We start from the raw sequence: 21,679 nt of genomic DNA, 5'->3' as shown, positions 1-21,679 counted from the left end.
AGACAATCCAGTAATTGATATCATGATCATCGATCCACGCAATTGGGATCGATGACATGCATCAACCAAGTCAGCGAGCCTGACCACCCGATCCCGTTATAGTCGCCTTTTACAACAAGCATAGTCACCTTTTATGGCAAGCATGGGTTGCTGAAGACCTATTGTACCCCGAATCTTCACGGGTCCCCAGCTGAAATGACCACCGCTCATGAATAAGTAGATTTTAGAAAAAAAAGTGTTTTCTTTGTGCGTATCTTAAGTTGGTGGAATTTCTTGTTTAAAACATAATAGAACATTTAAATGATGCGGACGTCTTCCTGAAGACTGACAGTTGTAGTCCTTGTGTCTTGTAGCACGTGTTGACGCCCTCTGGTGTGACAGTCATTACTATACTGAGGATGTATATGACGGATTGTCGGATTCCAGACTAAGGCAACTTTCTTTATAACTAATACCTCTTTTATGAGGGTCTTTTCATGATATACACATCGCTTTTGAAGTCCTGACATGATCCATGTTTGCTGGAAATGAAAGCGAAAAAGCTCTAAGGTTTTATAAGTCATTAGAACCCTCTGCAGTAAAACAGTTTCTACCAGGGCGTCATGTGCCAAGAGATGCCTGCGTCAAATATAAAAATAACAATCGTTCTTTTAAAATAATTAGTCATGAATTTTAGTCTATTCAGTGAGCACTGATATCTAAAAACAGTGTTCCAAAGTCTTGTGTTACAATATACAGTGTACCTACAATGGTTACATTTATGTGGTATGTCGTCTTGTATGACCTGTATAAGATAAGCAAGGAGCCACCAATTGTGTGGATCGATGCTCATGATGTCAATCACTGGACTGTCGGGCCCTGACTTGGTTGATGCATGTCATCGTATCCCAATTGCGTGGATCTATGCTCATGATTTCAATCACTGGATTGTCTGGTCTAGACTCAATTATTTACAGACCGCCGTCATATAACTTATATAACATATTGCTGAGTGCGGCGTTAAACAACAAACAAACAAACCAACCAGAGTAGTTATCGGCGTTATAGTACTCCGTTTGTTACGAACAATGGATCACTCGATGTGTCTTTCATAATCCGACCCGTGAAGATCCGGGATAGAATAGGTCTTCAGCAACCCATAATTGCCGTAAAAGGCGACTATGCTTGTCGTAAAAGGCGACTAACGGGATCGGGTAATCAGGCTCGCTGACTTGGTTAATGCATGTCATCGATCCCAATTGTGTGGATCGATGCTCATGATATTAATCACTGCATTTTCTGGTCCAAACTCGATCTTTTACAGACCGCCGTCATATAGCGGGAATATTGCTGAGTGCGGCGTTAAACAACAAACAAACAAACAAAACAAACAATAACATAATAGACAGAAACACTGCTTCAAAACACTGGTACAATACTTGTATGTAGATTGAAACGACCAAGTGTCCAATGGCGGATAGCACATAAAATGTATAAGAAACAATCCAACAAACAAACAAAACTTGATGTGGCTAGATTTAGGTTTTTGATAGATAGCAAGACGTGCTATGGTAAATCCATTATACTTCATGACTGCCTCCGTGGTCTAGTGGTAGAGCGTCCGCTCGGAGAGCGGAAGGTGCGGGGTTCGATCCCCGGCCGCGTCATACCAAAAGACGTTAATAGATGGTACTTGTTGTTACCCTGTCTGGCGCTCGCCATTAAGGGGCTAAAACAAGGACTGCTCGGCTCGGAGTGAGTATACTGTGTCTGAGTGGGGTATTCATGTGAAACTGCGGCATGGTATCTCAGTGAGCTAGCACTAAAAATCGGCATCAGTCCGGACTAGAACAAGCAGCCACACAAACACATACACGTACATGCACGTGCAATAATCTTGGACGCGACGATAAACCCCATTTCACCTCACCACCACATTATACTTCACGAAGATTACCACAATCTCGGAAAAGTGGTTTGACAAAAATCGTAATATTCCTATGGTCACCAGCATAACGGATCAAGAAAAAGAGGATTTATCACCATTAAACCTGCATAACGGTACTTTTCCCCGTCTTGTGTTTCGCGTTGTGATGCGGAATACATCCAATGATATTAGCACTGGATTTCGTTCTACATCATTAATGTTAATCCATCTTCTTATTTCCTCTAAATGGTCTCTGAGGTGGTCTCTGTAGACATTCTCATGAAATTTGACCCTTATCAATTTTCCTTCTGACTTAATCGACAACGCCAACACTATCTGTTTGATCTTTCCACCACCACATAGCGGGTATATGCGCCATCAACAATGTCTGAAGTGAAAGGGGGAGCGAGTGCTCTATTCTTTCCTTCTCAAAGAGAGTTTTCTGTTTAAGTGGTTCTACGTTTTTTATCATTTAAGTGTTCACTATAATCCACAAAATCAATTTTGTAAACATTCACTGAAAGGTTTTAACTGGTATTTATAAAGCAGAAAACAGAAAATGAAAACAAGAAGATTGGTCTTAATACAATTGCTGCCGTTGTTAAAACAAGACCCGACATAACGGACGTCATCGGCTCATGTCGTGCCTGCAATTTGTCAGATTTAAAAGAATTTAGGAACATTATCCAAACAAATAATATGCAAATAGTAGAATGGTTTTACATTTACATGATTGATTCTACTCAGAATGCGAGTGTGGAACACGAATGCATTTGAGAAGTAATCCTTTAAAGCATTGATTTATGCGTCGATGAAAAAGCAAATAAAAAAACCGTTTTCCATAATCATAAGAAATCTCTGCTAAATCTCTCTGAAGCAATTTCAAATAACATTTTATGAATATTTGTCATGAGCATCTTCTTTCTTGTCTTGTTATCGAGACGATTTTATTGTGTTCCAGTACACCGAAACAAATGTTGTCACGATGCTTATTGTATTACTCCCCAGAGAAAGAACAGCACTCAGATAACTTAAAGTCTGGCCTGTCGGGGAGCCCATTCTCTGTATTTGACATCATATAAATAATGTGAAGTATTTATCATCTGAACGTCATCAACGGAGTTTCAAAATAACCTTAGAAAAAAATCCATGTAGCTTTTCAGTGAATATAAAGATACACAACGCTTTCGTGATCGATTTGGTGTGTCTTTTCCTTCCATGACATGCAATGTATTTAGTCCTATACACAGCGTTTTTACTACTACTGCTTCTGCTGCAACTTCTACTAATACTAATTAGGCTGCCACTACTACTACTTTTACTAGTATTACTGCTGCTCCTGCTACTGCTGCTACTACTACTAATACTTCGGCTAATACTATTTTTGCTAGTTCTATTAGTTCTATTACTACTACTTCTTCTACTACTACTACTACTACTGTTATGTATCCCACTTGAAGATAAGGGCTTTTATTTGTTTGATGCATGTTGCATATATTGATGCTGATGATGTCACTCACTGGAATGTCTGGTCCTGAGCTGGAATATTGCTGAGTGCAGCGTTAAACAACACAATAATGGTATCACAGCTTCTGCTGCTGCAACAATTGCTGCTGCTACTGCCACAACTACAACTACTACTACAACTACTACAACTACTACTACTACTACTACTACTACTACAGTTGCTACTAGTTCTGCTTCATTTGCAGCTAATGCCACTGCGACTACAACTGCTACTCCTACTACTGTTACTACTACTGCTACAACTTCTACTACTGCTATTGCTGCTGCTACTGCTACTGATGCTGCTACTGCTACTTATAGTTTTACTACTCCTGCTTCCTATGCTACCGATACTTCTACCACTGCTATTGCTGCTGTTTCTAGTACTGCTGCTACTACTACTGCTACTATTACCGCTATTACTACTACTACTACTATTAGTGCTACTACTGCTACTACTACTGCTACTGCCACTATTGCTACTATTGCTAGTACTGCTGCTACTAATACTACTAGTACCGCTGATTCTAATACTCTGTTGATGCTACTACTACTAGTACCGCTGCTATTACTACTACTTCTACTACTACTACTACTACTGCTACTGTGACTGTTGCTACCAGTACTACCATTACTGCGGCTGCTGTTACTGCTGCTACTACTACTGCTTCTACTACTTCTTCTACTACTACAACCTCGAGGGTTAGTAAAAATGTTCTAACTTTCAACTAAGGGTCATGACAAAGTGAACTAGTCCATGTAGGACATTGTTTGAGGAGTTCATTGCAAGTGTATTATGTCTGTTGAGGCCGTTTGTATATTAGTGACAACCAGGTGAACGTGATAGAGTTCCAAATTGACACAGGAATGGAAAAGAAATAATGAGTACCGAGCAATCATCAAGTGTTTTACTTTAGAGAAGAGAACTCCCGACGAAATTCATGGCCGCACGTGACAAGTGTATGGGGATAAGTGCCCTAGCTATTCCACTGTTAAACGTCGGGTAGCTATGTTTAAGGCTGGGAGAACAAGCCTTGATAAGGACCCTAGGTCTTGACGTCTCTCGATGTCCATCTATGAAGTTTCGATCAAGGAGATAGAAAAAAAACTTATACTATCAGATAAACGTATTACCATTGAACCTGAGGAAGACACATGTCTCAGCCATGGATCCATTGAAACTATTATTCTTGAATATTTATACAGATGAATAAGATATCTGCTCGTTTGGGTGCTAAAGTTTCTCAATTCTGATCTAAGGAAAAGAATCTATCATTGCCAGAGAAACTTGAGGTAATTGAGGAGGATTTCGTCAAATTCAAAAAGAGATTAGTAACGCGTGTTGAAACATGGGTCTACGACTATGATCCCGAGTCAAAACGTCAATCCATGGAATGACATCATTCCTATTCTCCCGACCTAAAGAAATTCAAGTCTTCAGTGAGGAAAGTTATGGCCAATGTATTCTAGGATGCAAATGGTGTGAGCCTGGTTGACTACTTAGAAAATCAAACGACTAGTACCGGTGCCTACTGTGCTGATTTTCTTCACCGCCTGAGAGATTATATCAAAGAAAAGGGACGAGGAATGCTGACTGCTGGAGTTCTACTACTTCATGACAATGCCTCTTCTCATACCTCTCGACTTGCAAAGGCTGCTGTGCGACAATGTTGGTTCGAAGCTCTTCCCCACCCTTTATACTCGCCAGACCTGGCACTGAGTGATTTCTACCCGTTTCCATAACAGAAAGAATACCTTCGTGGAAAGCGCTCTGACGACAACGGTGACCTCAAAGCGACCGTGAATGTTTTTTTTTTCAAAAAATAAAAAAACACTTTCACAATTGTTGGTTTTGTTTGTTAGGCTTAGAACTTTTTACCAGACCCCGTACTATACTACTTCTAGTCGCTACTACTACTACTTCTACTACTACTACTACTACTACTAATACTACTACTAATACTAATACTACTACTACTGTTGTATATCCCCCTTGAAGCTCTGAGTTTAATGGACTTGTTCTTTAGCAACCCAGGCTTGTCGTAAGAGGCGACTAACGGGACCGGGTTGTCAGGCTAGCTCACTGCCTTGGTTGATGAGCTGATCTCCATTGCGCGGATCGTTGCTTAAGGAGTCAGTCTAGTTCAGACTCGATTATTTACTGATCGCTGTCATGTAGCTTGAATGCGGCGTTAAACAACAAACTGACAAGCAAATACACAAACAGGTTGTTGTGTATCAATATTCAAGCTGGCAATTCCAGTAAACACCAACACCCACGTAAGGGAACCTTCCCTTAAATAGTATGTGTGTGTCCAGTTGTACTCACGTTCATACACGCATTTATATCTGTAATGTCATTTCAGTGGAGCAAAATCTTTTTAACGTGTACATTATTTTAAACAATTGACTTGCCGTCGCACGTGTTTGTGACTGGTGCCATCAGTGGGGCTGGATACGCACACCATTTAGCGAACACTTGGTATCATCACTATTTGATAGTGATTCATAAACACATGCTCATGATATATTCGGAATCGTGCAATCGACTCTGCTTTATGCAGACATTTCCATTTGATATGGAAAGGTTTTTGTCGCTTTATTTAATATTATTAATTTATCATTTTGTATTGTCAAAACATGCTCACGGCTAACATGCGAGCGAATCAACTGAACTGATACTCAATGGTCATGACTTGTGAAAATGGTGCAACGCCGAGGTGTCAGTAACTACTGTTACCCTGTGTATCAGGACAACCGCCTTGCGTCGTCGGTGTATGTTCATGCTCAAGATGAGGGTTCAGATACTTGCAAGCAGTGGGTTAAGATTGTGAGGGTGCTGACGTCTAATTTCACCAAACAGATGTTCAGTCTACTGAGGATAGGACCTTGATCTACCTCATTATGTTCCAATTCCTCAAAATGTCCATTGGCACAGGACTTGTGAGTGGTTATTTTCCTGCCGACGACTACTACACTATACCGAACCCCTGTAAATCGATCATCCAGACGGCCAAGGTCTGTACTCAAGGTCTGTCTTGATACACTGACAGCAGTCTTCGTGAGCGCCTTTCCAACCACGTCTCACGCCATCTGCGGAGAAGGAACCTCGATTGGTCACAAGACATTGGATGACGCCCATTCTATTTTTTATCAGCAGCCATCTTGATTCTGAACACAAGCCACCGACATTTCACTCGCAATTCTGAAGCTTTCAACAGTTACTGGTCCTGATGACCCTAAACCCAGTCTTTATGATGCATAAAGATCTGAATCTATCCCTTAACGCTATGTGTCTTATCTCCCGGCCTTAAAAGTTTAACAGTATCAACTTAACCACGTTTCATTTCCACACCTCGGTCTGCCTATGCAAATGCTATAACCTTGAAATCATAGTATCTGATTTGTTGAGAATATAGTAAGCAACATGAGGGAACTCCTCGACTTAATCATTGGTTATCGTTTATACTGAGGTCTTGCTTTGTCTACGAAGACAACAATTGTCCTACAATGCTCCCTCCTTATATTCCACAATAGGCATGGATGACAAATGTTTGTTTGCCTTCTGCACGACGTTGCCGCGAATCTGTTGTGTTTGGCTGCGTTAAACCGAGCATAATTCATTCCAGAGACCAGTAAGGAAGTGAAAAACAAAGAAACGTGATTGTATTTCAACTGGGCAAACGCTATCCTTTGTGGATGTTGTACAGGCTTGTGATCCGTAGATGCCACATGCAGGATCCTCCCATCGCGGTGTCGATGTTGTACAGGCTTGTGATCCGTAGATGACACTTGCAGGATCCTCCTATCGTAGTGTCGATGTTCTACAGGCTTGTGATCCGTAGATGACACTTGCAGGATCCTCCTATCGTGGTGTCGAAGTAGTACAGGGTTGTGATCCGTAGTTGACACTTGCAGGATCCTCCTATCGTAGTGTCGATGTTGTACAGACTTGTGATCCGTAGATGACACTTGCAGGATCCTCCTATCGTAGTGTCGATGTTGTACAGGCTTGTGATCCGAAGATGACACTTGCAGGATCCTCCTATCGTAGTGTCGATGTTCTACAGGCTTGTGATCCGTAGTTGACACTTGCAGGATCCTCCTATCGTGGTGTCGAAGTAGTACAGGGTTGTGATCCGTAGTTGACACTTGCAGGATCCTCCTATCGTAGTGTCGATGTTGTACAGACTTGTGATCCGTAGATGACACTTGCAGGATCCTCCTATCGTAGTGTCGATGTTGTACAGGCTTGTGATCCGAAGATGACACTTGCAGGATCCTCCTATCGTGGTGTCGATGTTGTACAGGCTTGTGATCCGTAGATGACACTTGCAGGATCCTCCTATCGTGGTGTCGAAGTAGTACAGGCTTGTGATCCGTAGATGACACTTGCCTTGCAGGATCCCCCTATCGTGGTGTCGAAGTAGTACAGGCTTGTGATCCGTAGATGACACTTGCCTTGCACGATCCTCCTATCGTGGTGTCGAAGTAGTACAGGCTTGTGATCCGTAGATGACACTTGCCTTGCACGATCCTCCTATCGTGGTGTCGATGTTGTAAAAACTTGTGATCCGTACATGACACTTGCCTTGCACGATCCTCCTATCGTGGTGTCGATGTTGTAAAAACTTGTGATCCGAAGATGACACTTGCAGGATCCTCCTATCGTGGTGTCGATGTTGTACAGATTTGTGATCCGTAGATGACACTTGCAGGATCCTCCTATCGTGGTGTCAAAGTAGTACAGGGTTGTGATCCGTAGATGACACTTGCCTTGCAGGATCCTCCTATCTTGGTGTCCATGTTGTACAGATTTGTGATCCGTAGATGACACTTGCAGGATCCTCCTATCGTGGTGTCGATGTTTTACAGGCTTGTGATCAGTATAGGACACTTGCAGGATCCTCCTATCGTGTTGTAGATGTTGTTTGTACAGACTTGTGATCCGTAGATGACACTTGCAGGGTCTTCCTATCGTGGTGTCGATGTTGTACAGGCTTGTGATCCGTAGATGACACTTGCAGGATCCTCCTATCGTGGTGTCGAATCCAATATGCCCCGATTATCACTTTAACCGGTAATGCCTACACTGTGCGTGGATTCGACCATAGGTCTGGGTCACGTTGGCTTTCGCCGACATCACGTACCCTGAACATCATGCATTCGAAAAAGCACTTAAATACACAAATGAAGCACAGCATGGAGAGCTACATGTATGGTGTCCCCTGAAACGGATTTTAGCGCCGCTTCATTATAGGACCACACTGTTGACGGTGAATGGAGGAATGAAGCATCGTTTAGTATATTTTTATACGTATTACAAATGTTCATGCTTTTGGAGATGAGTGAGTGCAAATGATTTGAAATCTGTTTGTGATAGAAGTGACAAGTCTGTATCTACACGTGATTTATGTCTTCGCCGTAGTTTCCAAATGCAAATTTTGTTCTGCCAAACCCGCTTCATTTGTTGGTAACTATTTAAGAAATAAACGGAGTTGGAGTTGTTTATGGCACAATAAAACACCTACGGTCTTTGACTGTACGATAGACAACGACCACGGGTCGTTTATTTCTCATATGAGATACCAATATTATGTCATCCTTTTTTTAAGGATGTCAATAAATTGTACAAACTTTTAAAACATTTACCAGTATCTAAATATTGATGACTCCCTGAATACAATCCGCCCTCGGCAATGCCGGACAACTCCTTTTTAAGTAAAGTGGAGTTAAGTTTGGTATTCTCACAATGTTCACGTCTATTTCCTGCTCATTGTCTCCAATACCGATTGTCAAACCTCTCCCAATTTTGGGTGCGATCGTTCGACTAATGCGTTCATCTGCGTTTTCCAGCTACATCTGTGGGGAACAACTTATTCTGGACACTTATCTCAAAACATAACGTCGTCCTATATACGTCATCAAGTTGCGAGCGCATGTTCGAATCTCTAGACATGACGGCACTATAGAACAATGTTTTATCGTGAAATAAACCACGGTTCGTTCTTCATTGTTCTTTGCGATTTATCGTGTTGCTATCTTATATCAGGTAATAGATAACAAGTTATTTACGCGAATCAGTACTGAAGTCAGTCTGCTCAATGTGAAATCACGAACACAACTTTTTGTGTATTTATAAATTACAACCACTGACCAATGTGTTGCCCTCGGTATACATCTTCAGACCTGTATATCAAGTCAATATCCACTGGCAGACATGGCTTGGATGGTTTCGAAAAGTGTTATGTTCTTATATATTTTGTGTGCTGTCCACCATTGGACACTTGATCGTTTCAATCTACATACAAGTATTGTACCAGTGTTTCGAAGCAGTGTTTCTGTCTATTATGTTATTGTGTGTTTTGTTTGTTTGTTGTTTAACGAGGCACTCAGCAAAATTCTAGCTATGTGACGACGGCCAGTAAATAATCGAGTCTGGACCACACAATCAAGTGACTGACATCATGTACATCGATCCTTGCAACTGGGACACGATGACATGCATCAACCAAGACAACAACAGTCGCCTCTTGACAAGCATTGTCGCCTTTTACGGCAAGAATGGGTTGCTGAAGACCTACTCTATCCCGGGTCTTCAAGGGTCTGTAATGCTATTTACACAAACATCCCCCCCCTCACCCCCCCCCCCCCCCCCCCTCCAAAAAAAAGAAAGAAATACATCTAACTTTTCACATCGTAGTACAAGTTCTGTTTAATATATTTGTAACTGTAAATTGAGTTACATCGGGTTAAAATAGTGATATATCTAGCAAGAGTTGTCTGGGTCAAGATTGTCAGTTCGACACAACCGTGGAGTCGACACATCCGATTACAACCCACTTTAACTTAACTTAACTTAAACTGTCGGGTGAATTAAAATATAGTAAACTACGGTTATAACGAACACGCTTATAACGAACTGAAGGATATAACGAACTTACTTTTTTGGTCCCGACTATTTGCTGTAGTTATGCTGTATGTACGCTTATAACGAACTACGGTTATAACGAACTAACATTAGTAGTCCCTTTGAGTTCGTTATATCCGTACTTTACTGTAATCACATTGTATAAAGTATTCAAATTGGATGTGACAAAAACGTTACAATGGTGATCAAAAAGTTCTTAGGCTGAAAACAGTCGTCGAAACACTGCAAATCTAACATCAAAAACACAACTATGATACCCGCATCAAATACATCCCCATCGAATAACAATTGCATGTTTATTTCACTTTAAGACACCACGAAACATGGATGTATACTTTCTTTTGCCCGGAAGTGTATATTTCTTAAACTAAAAGTGCGCTTCAAACTCTCCCAGGTGCTTTATTCAGGAAGGGTACGGACATATTTGGCCATTCCGGTCATGGCGGTAACGTAGGTGTAGGCATCAGAGCTCCAGAAAGGGAAGTAGCGATCCTGGTCGTTGTACCCATGGAACACTACAGGAGAATGACATTTACTTGTCATGTTTTCGTACGTCACTTCAGGAATAATTCCCTCAACTCCAAAAATAAATGGTTCGTTCCCTCTGTGTATTCTACAGTTGTCAGCAATAGGGACTCTTGTCCCATTGAAAAGCTCGATCCGATTCACTGGGTACGTAGCTGGAGATGTCTGAAGTGAAGGAAACACTGATTCTGAGATGGTTCGCGGAGGAACATGTAGTATGCGGCATGGTAAACACATAACAGAGTAAGTTTCACTTAGCATACGGACGCATACTGTTACCCGTGTATGTACATCGTAGGGAACGAATGAGTTGATCATTCACTACGTTAACCACGAATGAGCTTCTTGTGTGGAATCGATCCCGGGTGTTCAGCGTGAGAGACGAATACATTTACCGTTAGACCACCTCACCGCCCCTCGGTATTGTGATAGATCCGATGTACGTCCTTGGTGTAAATATATGAAACAGCAAAACAGCCTGCCCTACACAATGAAATATAGATGGACTGTTGGATGGATGGGAACATGGGCGGGTGGATGGATGGGTGGATGGATGATTGATAGATGGCAGGATGGGCGGTTGCATGAATGGATGGATGGTTGAATGGATGGAGGATGGACAGGTGGATGATGGATGGATGGGTGGATGGATGGATAATGGGTGGATGTGAGGATGGGCGGTAGGATGGATGGATGGATGGATTAGTGGATGGATTAGTGGATGGATGGATGATGGGTGGATGGGAAGATGGATGGATGGATGCACATAACCGTATGAATTCTACCTTATGTATATTATGCATGTGGTATGTGATACCATAGTCACCTCCTAAACGAGGTAATCAAGATGTTATCGTTTGCCCAAACTGTAGAGTATACCGCATATAATACTATATTATTTCAAGAGTGCCGTATAATCCTGTCAATAAATTACTTGCAAGTACAGATTGCAAGCCTACACACTTTCTAGTAAAGTCAAATTGTACACAACTTTAGCGCAAACCGTTTCGTATGGCAATCTTGGGTTTAAAATGTAATAACCTTATTAATGATAAGTAAACAATATTTTATTAACTTTATCTTCCTTACCGTTTCGCCCTTGTTGGAACCAGAGAAAAACGCGTTCCAGGGTTTGTATTCACCCCCATACATGTAGCTATTTAGATACAGCCATGTAACAATCTTCTTGACAGTGTCTTGAACCAATGCAGGCGTATCTGAAATGAGGCACGTGTGAAATATAGAACGAGTATGATGATATTATTGACACGTGGATATTTACTGAATACTGAAGTTGACTTTGGACCAGAACACAATAATATGCAGTCAGCCAGGTTCGACATTCTCACCACCAGATCCATATATGGGATTATGGCTCTTACTAAATGTCTCTCGGGTGCCAGGAACGGTTGTGAGTGAGTGAGTTAAAATTTGATGCAGATCTTAGACGTTTACCACTTCGGTGAAACCCAAGAGCACGGGTATGGTGCTGACAAACCTAGAAACATAATCGAGGCGAACCGGGATTCGAACCCACAAACATAGGTTTCTGACGTGCGAGTGAGTGAGTGAGTTAGTATGGTTTTACGCCGCTTTTAGCAATATTCCAGCAATATCACGGCGGGGGACACCAGATATGGGCTCCACACATTGTACCCATGTCGGGAATCGAACCCGGGTCTTCGGCGTGACGAGCGAACGCTTAAACCACTAGGCTACCCGAAAAAAAACGGGTCGGAAGAACGTGGCCGATTATTGAAGTTCATTAAGTTCACCTGAATTGCCGACTTTAATGGCTGTTCTTGTTTTAGCAGATGTATATATTTGTTTGAGGACATTCTTGTGCGTGTACGGTAAATATTAAAACAATGACGCTGATAAGAGAGTGAGTGAGTATGAATGCACGCCGCGTTAAGTAATATTCAACCACGGCGGGGACACCGGAAATAAGCTTCACACATTATACCCATGTGGGGAATCGAACCCGGTTGATTATGTAGATAAATTAGATGCATGTTCTGCTTAAGGTTAAGGTTGGTTGGTTAGTTTGTTGTTTAACGCCGCACTCAGCACTTTTCCAGCTACATGACGGCGGTCTGTAAATATCGAGTATGGAGAAGACAATCCAGTGATTGATATCATGAGCATCGATCCATGCATTTGGGATACGATGACATGCATCAACCAGGTCAGCGAGTCTGACCACCCGATCCCGTTAGTCGCCTCTTACGACAACCATAGTCTCATTTTTCGGCAAGCATGTGTTGATGAAGACATATTCCACCCTGGATCTTCAAGGGTCCTGAGGGATAAGGCCGGCCAATGTCTACACAAACCTTTATCCCAGATAAGCTTCCCGGTATGCTGGTCCTCAGTAGTCCAGATAGTCATGAAGGCGTTCAGGGCCATGGAGCTGGTGAAAATACGGTCTTCCGCGTTGTTCTGCAATTAAACGTTTCAATCCCACAATTGCTCATTTCAAAAGAAAAGTAATCCTCGATTATCCATTACATTATATCTACATCCTAGTTCCATGAATACATAGGAACTATTCCCCACCACAGCCTCAACCCGATTAGAATGGCAGGATGCTTAGGCTGTCCAGCCAATCACCTCATTTTCATGAGCTTGAGTGATCCTGTTCCTGTTAGAGTGAGTGAGGTTTTATGCCGCTTTTAGCAATATTCCAGCAATATCACGGCGGGGGACACCACAAATGGGCTTCACACATTGTACCCATGTCGGGAATCGAACCCGGGTCTTCGGCGTGACGAGCGAACGCTTTAACCACTAGGCTACCCGACCGCCCCTGTTCCTGTTAGAGATTGGGGAAAGTGATCACTACCGAAACGAAGCTATTTATTGGGTGTATATTTTGAATATTGATTCAAATCTAACCACTGTCTGCAGTGTAATTCTACATTCTATTCATATATTTATAAATAACATTAATAGCTTAATCAATGAAAGAGAAAAATTATATAATCTGAAAGACCGAGCGTTTCCACTTGTGATCGTGAAACGGAAATGTTTCTAGTCGTGTATGCACATGTTAGACAGGAAGCGGTAGCCTGGTGGTTAATGCTGTCACATGTCACGCTGAAGGTTCGAGTTCGATTCCCTACATGGGCACAGTGTGTAAATCCCACCTGTGTCCCCGATGTGATATTTCTGGAATATTGCTAAAAACGGCGTGGAACAAACGTACTCACTCACATGTTGTGTATCATGTATTATGAGATATATTACCACAGACTTGTTGTCGTACGTGGTGTCGCCGCCGCCGAGGAAGTCATCGTAGTAGATGGTGTCCCAGCCTGTCTGGGTTCCAGTCTTTCTCTGGTCCAGGATCCAAGGTGAAGCATACTCTCGTAGCACCTGCTTGAAGTCCTCCAGAACCTGCTCCATCCCCTTTATCACATAATGTGCATGATGAAGTTGTGATCTTATTGATATAAAGAAATCTTTGAGTTGTGTCTTAATGTGAAATTATATACATTTCAGTCATATCTTGAAATAAACAGATCTTATCAATATCAAGAAATCTTGGATTTGAAGTTGTGTCTTAATGTGAAATTAAATACTTTTCCGTCATATCGTAATATATACAGATCTTATTAATATCAAGAAATCTTGGATTTGAAGTTGTGTCTTAATGTGAAATTAAATATGTTTCAGTCATATCATGAAATAAACAGATCTTATTAAAATAAAGAAATCTTGGATTTGAAGTTGTGTCATAATGTAAAATTAAATACATTTCAGTTATATCTTGAAATAAACAGAAGAAACCTTCGATTTGAAGTTGTGTCTAAATATGAAATTAAATACATTTCAGTCATATCTTGAAATAAACAGACTTTATTAATATGAAGAATCCTTTGATTTGAAGTTGTGTCTTAATGTGAAATGGAAACTAATTCATTTCAGTCATATCATGAAGTAAACAGGTCTTATCAATATAAAGAAATCTTTGATTTAAAGTTGCGTCTTAATATATAATTAAATACAGCAGTCATATCATGAAACAGATCTTTTTAACAGTAAGAAATCTTTTACAGAAGAGTCATTGTATTAACACTCTCTTTTAAGTGAGTGAGTGAGTTCGGTTTAGCGCAGCGTTAAACATTATTTAAGTTAAACCACAGTGCGTCAGCATGTGAGGAAAGCCTGAATTGTTGCCGGTCATACGTTTTTCACTTTGGTCACACTGACGAGAAAGGCGCGATCTGTGCATGACGGATAAACTGTTTGATAGGCATTACTTAGAAGTTGACGGATGACAAGGTAGACACAATTTTATGGATAACAACTTCTTTAATACTGTGAAAAGCGACGTTTCGGTATAGATCTATAGACTAAATGAGGAACATAGTACAGAATATATATAGTAGGTGGAGGATTAACAGTAGAGGATTAACAGTAACAACAATTGCATACATGAGTGGGATAACATTGGTAGGTGTTGACAACAAAGGGATAATGCTGTCACAACACGATGGACAGAAAACACATAGGTGCTGTTCATCCTCCACCTACTATATATATTCTGTACTATGTCCCTCATTCAGTCTTGCTTAAGGATCTATACCGAAACGTCGCTTTTCACAGTATTAAAGAAGTTGTTATCCATAAAATTGTGTCAACCTTGAAATGCATGACGGTAACTTAAACGTCGACTGGGCCACTCGAACCCTCAGAACTGTGGCGCCACAGATATATGGATGAAAAGGTATTTGTGTAATTCCACTGACTCACCTTATGTGGCAGTGATCCCGTCCCGTCAAGAGTTTCTTGGAGTTTGTTGTACGTCCTGGCCACGAACCAGTAGAACTCTATGACTGGCGGATAGTACGTAAGCGCAAGGTCAACACGATCAGAGAAATTAGTCTTGATTTGGAAAGCGAGCATTCGTGTAGTGTCGTTATATATTTTCTGCAATTTAAAAACATAAGCGCAAATTATACCAGAAATGTATCACTAATATACACGAATGCAGGATTATATAGTCAACATCAGGATGTTTCATCCCAAACTAGCTTCGTTACAATATTGTTGGATCACGATGCGTTGCAAATATTTGTGACATCATCGGTTGCCATGAAACATTTGAAAGAATGATTTTAGATGATATATATAATCTAACCCCCGTGTACGACTCGTGTTGACATATATAATTTTATCAAAAGAAAGGAGGGTGAGATTATCTATATCAACCCCAAAAACTTTATAATAACTATCGGTATATCTGCCCTGCAGGTTGAATTATACAGTAATTATCGAGATATCTGCCTTGCGGGTTGGACTAGTCAGTAACTATCAGGATATCGTCCTGCAGGTTGGATTATCCTGTAACTGTCGCAATATCTCTCCTGCATGTTGGTTTGAACAGTAGCTGTCGAGATATTTGCCCTGCAGGTTGGATTATACAGAAACTATCGATATATCTGCCTTGCGGGTTGGATTAGTCAGTAACTATCAGGATATCTGTCCTGCGGGTTGGATTATTCAGTTATATTCGGGATATATGTCCTGCAGGTTGGAATATTCAGCTACTGTCGGGATACCTACCCTGCAGGTTGGATTATTCAGCTACTATCGGGATGTCTACAATGCCAATTGGATTATTCACTTACCCTTGTGATATCTACCCTGAAGGTTTGATTATTCAGTTACTATCGGGATATCTGCCCTGCAGGTTAAACATTTGATTATTCAGTTACAATCAGGATATCTGTCCTGCAGGTTTGATTATTCAGTTACTATCAGGATATCTACCCTGCAGGTTGGATTATTCAGTTGCTATCAGGATATCTACCCTGCAGGTTGGATTATTCTATTACTATCAGGATATCTACCCTGCAGGTTGGATTATTTAGTTACTATCGAGATATCTGAAAGCTCGGAATATTGGATTATACAGTTACTCTCGGGATATCTGCCACGCAGATTGGATTATTCAGTTACTATCACGATATCTACCCTGCAGGCTGGATTATACAGTAACCATGGGGATATCGACCATGCATGTTTTATTTAACAGTAACTATCGGGATATCGTCCTGCAGGTTGGATTATCCAGTAACTATTGCCATATCTCTCCTGCATGTTGTATTGAACAGTAGTTGTCGGGATATCTGCCCTGCAGGTTTGATTATACAGTAACTATCGGGATATCTACAACAGCATGTTGGTTAACATAATAACTAGCAGGGTATCTCCTATACAGGTTCGATTAAACAGTTATTTTTGCGATATCTGCCATAAGATTATACAGTTACTATTGGGATATCTACTATGGAGAATAGACAAAAGTTGTCCCGTCGGATTTGGTACCATAGAAGGGTTGACTACGCAGTTACTGTTGTTATATCTACCAGAGGAGGTTGGACTATACTGTTAAGGTTGGCGTGAGTGAGTGAGTTGGGCTTTACGCTGCTTTAAACAGTATTCCAGTTATATCACGGCGTGTCAGCTTAATGTGGGTGGAAAGCCCTAAGTGATGCAGGTCTCAGACGTTTACCATTTCGGTTAAACCCACGAGCACATGTATGGTGCTGACAAAACCTAGAAACATCATCGGGGCGAACCGGGATTCGAACCCACAATCATAGGTTTCTGGCGTGCCCTAGGGACGTAACTCTGCACAGCGAATGACGGCGCATTAGACGACTGGGCCATCCGTGCCCCCAATGGAGAATAGACTGTAGTTGTACCGTCGGATTTCGTACCAAAGAAGGTTTGACTACGCAGTTAATATCGGAGAAACAGAAGGGATGATTATACAGTTATATCTACCAGAATGTCTGTGTCATCCAGCAAAGAAGGTTTGACTTCGCAGTTGCTATCGTTATATCCACCAGAGAAGGTTGGACTACAATGTTAATATCGGAGAAACAGAAGGGCTGATTATACAGTTATATCTACCAGAATGTCTGTGTCATCCAACAAAGAAGGTTCAAGTACACCATTGATGATGCCGGCTGTTACAGCATACATGAAGTTGGCGGATACAGTGACGTCGACGTTGTTGATGTTGAATGGCATCATCACCCCCTTTTGTAACCAGGTCCGAACTTCATCAGTGTCCTGGATCTGTATCCCAATGTTCATGAATTACGAAACTTCATTATAAATTGATTTACCAATACAAATCTAGAACAAGTTTGAGACAAGCAGAAATACACTTTTCAGAGGGGTACACAAAGTACGCGATCTACAAGTTGTCGGACTTTCATTTTTTGTTGAAGTCTCGTTGGCTGAGTGGGTTAGATCGCCGACTTTGTGTACTGGCAATTAGGTGCCTCTCTCTGGCAGTGTGTGTTCGAATCCCGGATGGGACTCAACCCTCAAAAGTACTAGAATCTGTACTTTACTAAGAAAGTGTTATCCCAATATAGCAGAAATACAAAATTTGTCTCGTCAGCTTTGTCTCGTCATGCTATACTGATATTTACGTTTACGTTGGCAAAGATTCGCTGTCTATGAAGAATTTATTGCGTAAAAATTGACGTCACAAATTGAAACGGACATACAGTTGCAGTCTACTGACCCACGTTGGCACGAGGACTACGTCGTTTCCAGCTTTCTCTTCCTGCTCTAGCCACTTCCGCAGGTAGACATAAGACCGGGAATCGATCGTGTTGACTCGCTGATCTCCGGAAAATGGCCTTTGCAAAAACAAAAAAACATAATCATTTATTAGATACTTCAGTGTGAACGATTGAGTTTTCTGAAGTTATGAAAAGTGATATTTTCATTGCAGTGAACATAACACTTGATATTTCACTGCAGTGGCGGAACTATTGTCATACAAGAGTAAACTCCCCTTAAATTGTCTCCCTTTATCGTAAGTGTCTCGATTGGTAACTGGCACGAACGTTAAAAAAGCGGTTTTAACAAAGATGAGGCATTTTTGCCTTTAACATTTTATCAAATCATCTTTTGTCCATATGCATCTGATTGTATTAACATATTTTTGTTCATATTATAGTGTTCGGATAAAATACGCAATGTTACTCATAGTCTGGTGCAGTGAAATCGATCATTCTAAGTATCATACATTGTCTCAACACTGCCTTTCCCCACCTGCTTAATGTCCATATGGATTCCATATACTCAAAGACAGGTTGAATTTATAACTGGCTTTAAGTTTCGTTTTGAGCTGCGTTGCATGATGGATCGTCAATCCTCAAATGTACGTGGTATGTAGTGATCAGTACATTACATTACGTGTCATCTTATTGTGGGAAGACCACGTGGGTGATTTCGGGGGAAATCTAGGATACATGTTGACCATGAACGGCAGGTCATGGATTATCTAATGATCCGCATTGTCGTAACATAACGGGATGTAGTGTACAGACTGGTTCACGCATGTTGCGAGAAGGTAAGCTGATACATCCGTCTTACCTGTGGGCAAACTGATACATCCGTCTTACCTGTAGACAAACTGATACATCCGTCTTACAAATGTACCTGTAGAGAAACTGATACATCCGTCTTACCTGTGGGCAAACTGATACATCCGTCTTACCTGTAGGCAAACGGATACATACGTCTTACCTCTGTGGGCAAACTGATACATCCGTCTTACCTGTAGACAAACTGATACATCCGTCTTACCTGTAGGCAAACGGATACATACGTCTTACCTGTATGCTAACTGATACATCCATCTTACCTGTAGGCAAACTGATACATCCGTCGTACCTGTAAACAAACTCATACATCCGTCTTACCTGTAGACAAACTCATACATCCGTCTTACCTCTGTAGACAAACTGATGCATCCGTCTTACCTGTAAACAAACTGATACATCCGTCTTACCTCTGTAGGCAAACTGATTCCCACGTCGTACCTGTAGTCAAACTGATACATCCGTTTTACCTGTAGACAAACTGATACATCCGTCTTACCTGTAAACAAACTGATACATCCGTCTTACCTGTAGACAAACTGATAGATCCGTCGTACCTGTAAACAAACTCATACATCCGTCTTACCTGTAGACAAACTCATACACCCGTCTACCCGTAGACAAACTGATACATCCGTCTTACCTGTAAATAAACTGATACATCCGTCTTACCTGTAGACAAACTGATACATCCGTCTTACCTCTGTAGGCAAACTGATTGCTACGTCGTACCTGTAGTCAAACTGATACATCCGTCTTAACTGTAGACAAACTGATACATCTGTCTTACCTGTAAACAAACTGATACATCCGTCTTACCTGTAGACAAACTGACACATCCGTCTTATCTGGAATCATACTGATCCATACGTCTTTCCTGCCCAGAGGCAAACTAATGTACATGTCCTACCTGTAGGCAAACTGATACACCCGTATTACCTCTGTAGGCAAACTGATTCCTACGTCGTACCTGTAGTCAAACTGATTCCTACTTCGTACCTGTCGTCAGAGTGATGCATACATTAACGGTGGTACCTGTAGGCATAACGCTTCAGGGCATCAAATACAGATGTCAGGTTCGAGTTTTGGGACTTCCACAAATCAGAGGCCTCCGGGAAGGTATGAGACGTTTCCTTTAGCATTGAACCCAGACCAATGTTGAGAAAAGTGTCATCAAAATCTGGCGGAACATGAAACACCGACATGTACCCATCTCTGAAAGGAATACAAAACACGTCCAGAAATAGAATCTTTGACAAGGACATATTTCAGTGTTTTGAGATACTTGAACTATCAGTCTGAGGTAAGGGTAAACAACAAAGAAACAATGTAATCTATGACTATGGAATGTGTTTCGTTGCTATTAACATTTGTTATTAGTATAATAAAAACATAAAAGGTGATGATAACAGCAACAGGACAAGGACATTACCTGGATCGCATAAGCCGCACCATGATGTACTCGATGTCCTTTAGACCAAGTTTCTCCAGCTCAGCATAGGTCCAGTTTAAGGGTAGATATTTGATCCCCTCTATAAGATCCACCAAGTTTCGAGGACTGCTGTCCCACGCCTTCACGGATTCATTATACACTTGTGGCCAGAACGTCATTAAAGAATTGTTGAAGGCAACATTCTTGTCCCGGTGATCCTTGATGGCGTCTAGACCAGCGTTGATACCCGTCAGATTAAAACCCATCATATCTCCATATCTACTGAACTCTGCCAGAATCTCCATCACATACGCTGTGGCAAACATGTTGTTGTCAAACACACCAAATAGTTGCCTGAACAAAGCCAAGTCAGGGTCACCATGAAAGTACTGCTTGACATAACTCGGCCAGACACCCTTGTGTTCTGCCCATTCAAATAAAGGCACGTATTTCTTCTCCGTCTTTATCTGGGCATTTTCTACAATATCTCTCATAAACCGTATAGCTCCCTCTATGTCTTGCTTGGTCGGGGATGACGAGACACACGTTAGCAGTAACACAAAGCACCATGCAACTATGACAGTCATGTTGAATGTGAAAAATACCAATAATATGGTCAGTTATTATATATGAAACGTGAAAACTAATGTGAAATCAGGGCCGGTACACATATGTTTATCTTAAATGGCACGCGTCAGGTCATGGGTCTAGACGTGAAGGTCCGCTTGTGTGTTACCAGTGGCATGTCCGAACAAATGATGAACGTCTGATATCTATGCAGCCTTGAAATAAAAGACAAACCTTAAAAGTTTCAGTAATTTTTATTTTCATAGGGTCTTGATCTTAAACAGACTTTGACCTTGGAGTATCTCGAGTGTAAAGAGTAAATATGTATATTTGTCATCATTAAACCTATTTGTTCGTGATTCATTAAACATATCTGTTCGTGATCATTAAAC

At 41.2% G+C, this 21,679-nt stretch overlaps 1 protein-coding gene across 2 annotated transcripts; it reads right to left on the bottom strand.

The window, feature by feature from the left end:
- Nucleotides 1–10,625: 10,625 nt before the first annotated feature.
- Nucleotides 10,626–21,340, bottom strand: LOC139473236 (uncharacterized). 2 transcript variants are annotated; one of them, XM_071255764.1, is made up of 9 exons: nucleotides 20,721–21,340; nucleotides 20,324–20,503; nucleotides 18,421–18,538; nucleotides 17,796–17,963; nucleotides 15,627–15,803; nucleotides 14,118–14,279; nucleotides 13,205–13,310; nucleotides 11,958–12,085; nucleotides 10,626–11,033 (listed from the first exon to the last, which is right to left on the bottom strand). In XM_071255764.1, exons 1-9 carry the CDS (start codon nucleotides 21,305–21,307, stop codon nucleotides 10,743–10,745), a joined length of 1,917 nt encoding a protein of 638 aa, XP_071111865.1. In that variant the 5' UTR covers nucleotides 21,308–21,340; the 3' UTR covers nucleotides 10,626–10,742. The 2 variants fall into 2 exon arrangements, with proteins under 2 accessions (XP_071111865.1, XP_071111866.1); XM_071255765.1 differs by having other exon boundaries at nucleotides 14,121–14,279.
- Between the last annotated feature and the right edge of the window lie 339 nt (nucleotides 21,341–21,679).

This window comes from Haliotis cracherodii, unplaced genomic scaffold (genome assembly GCF_022045235.1).
Source record: "Haliotis cracherodii isolate W230 unplaced genomic scaffold, xgHalCrac1.p SCAF_27, whole genome shotgun sequence".
Taxonomy (NCBI): Eukaryota; Metazoa; Mollusca; class Gastropoda; order Lepetellida; family Haliotidae; genus Haliotis; species Haliotis cracherodii.
This window is presented reverse-complemented; position numbering and strand designations above follow the sequence as displayed.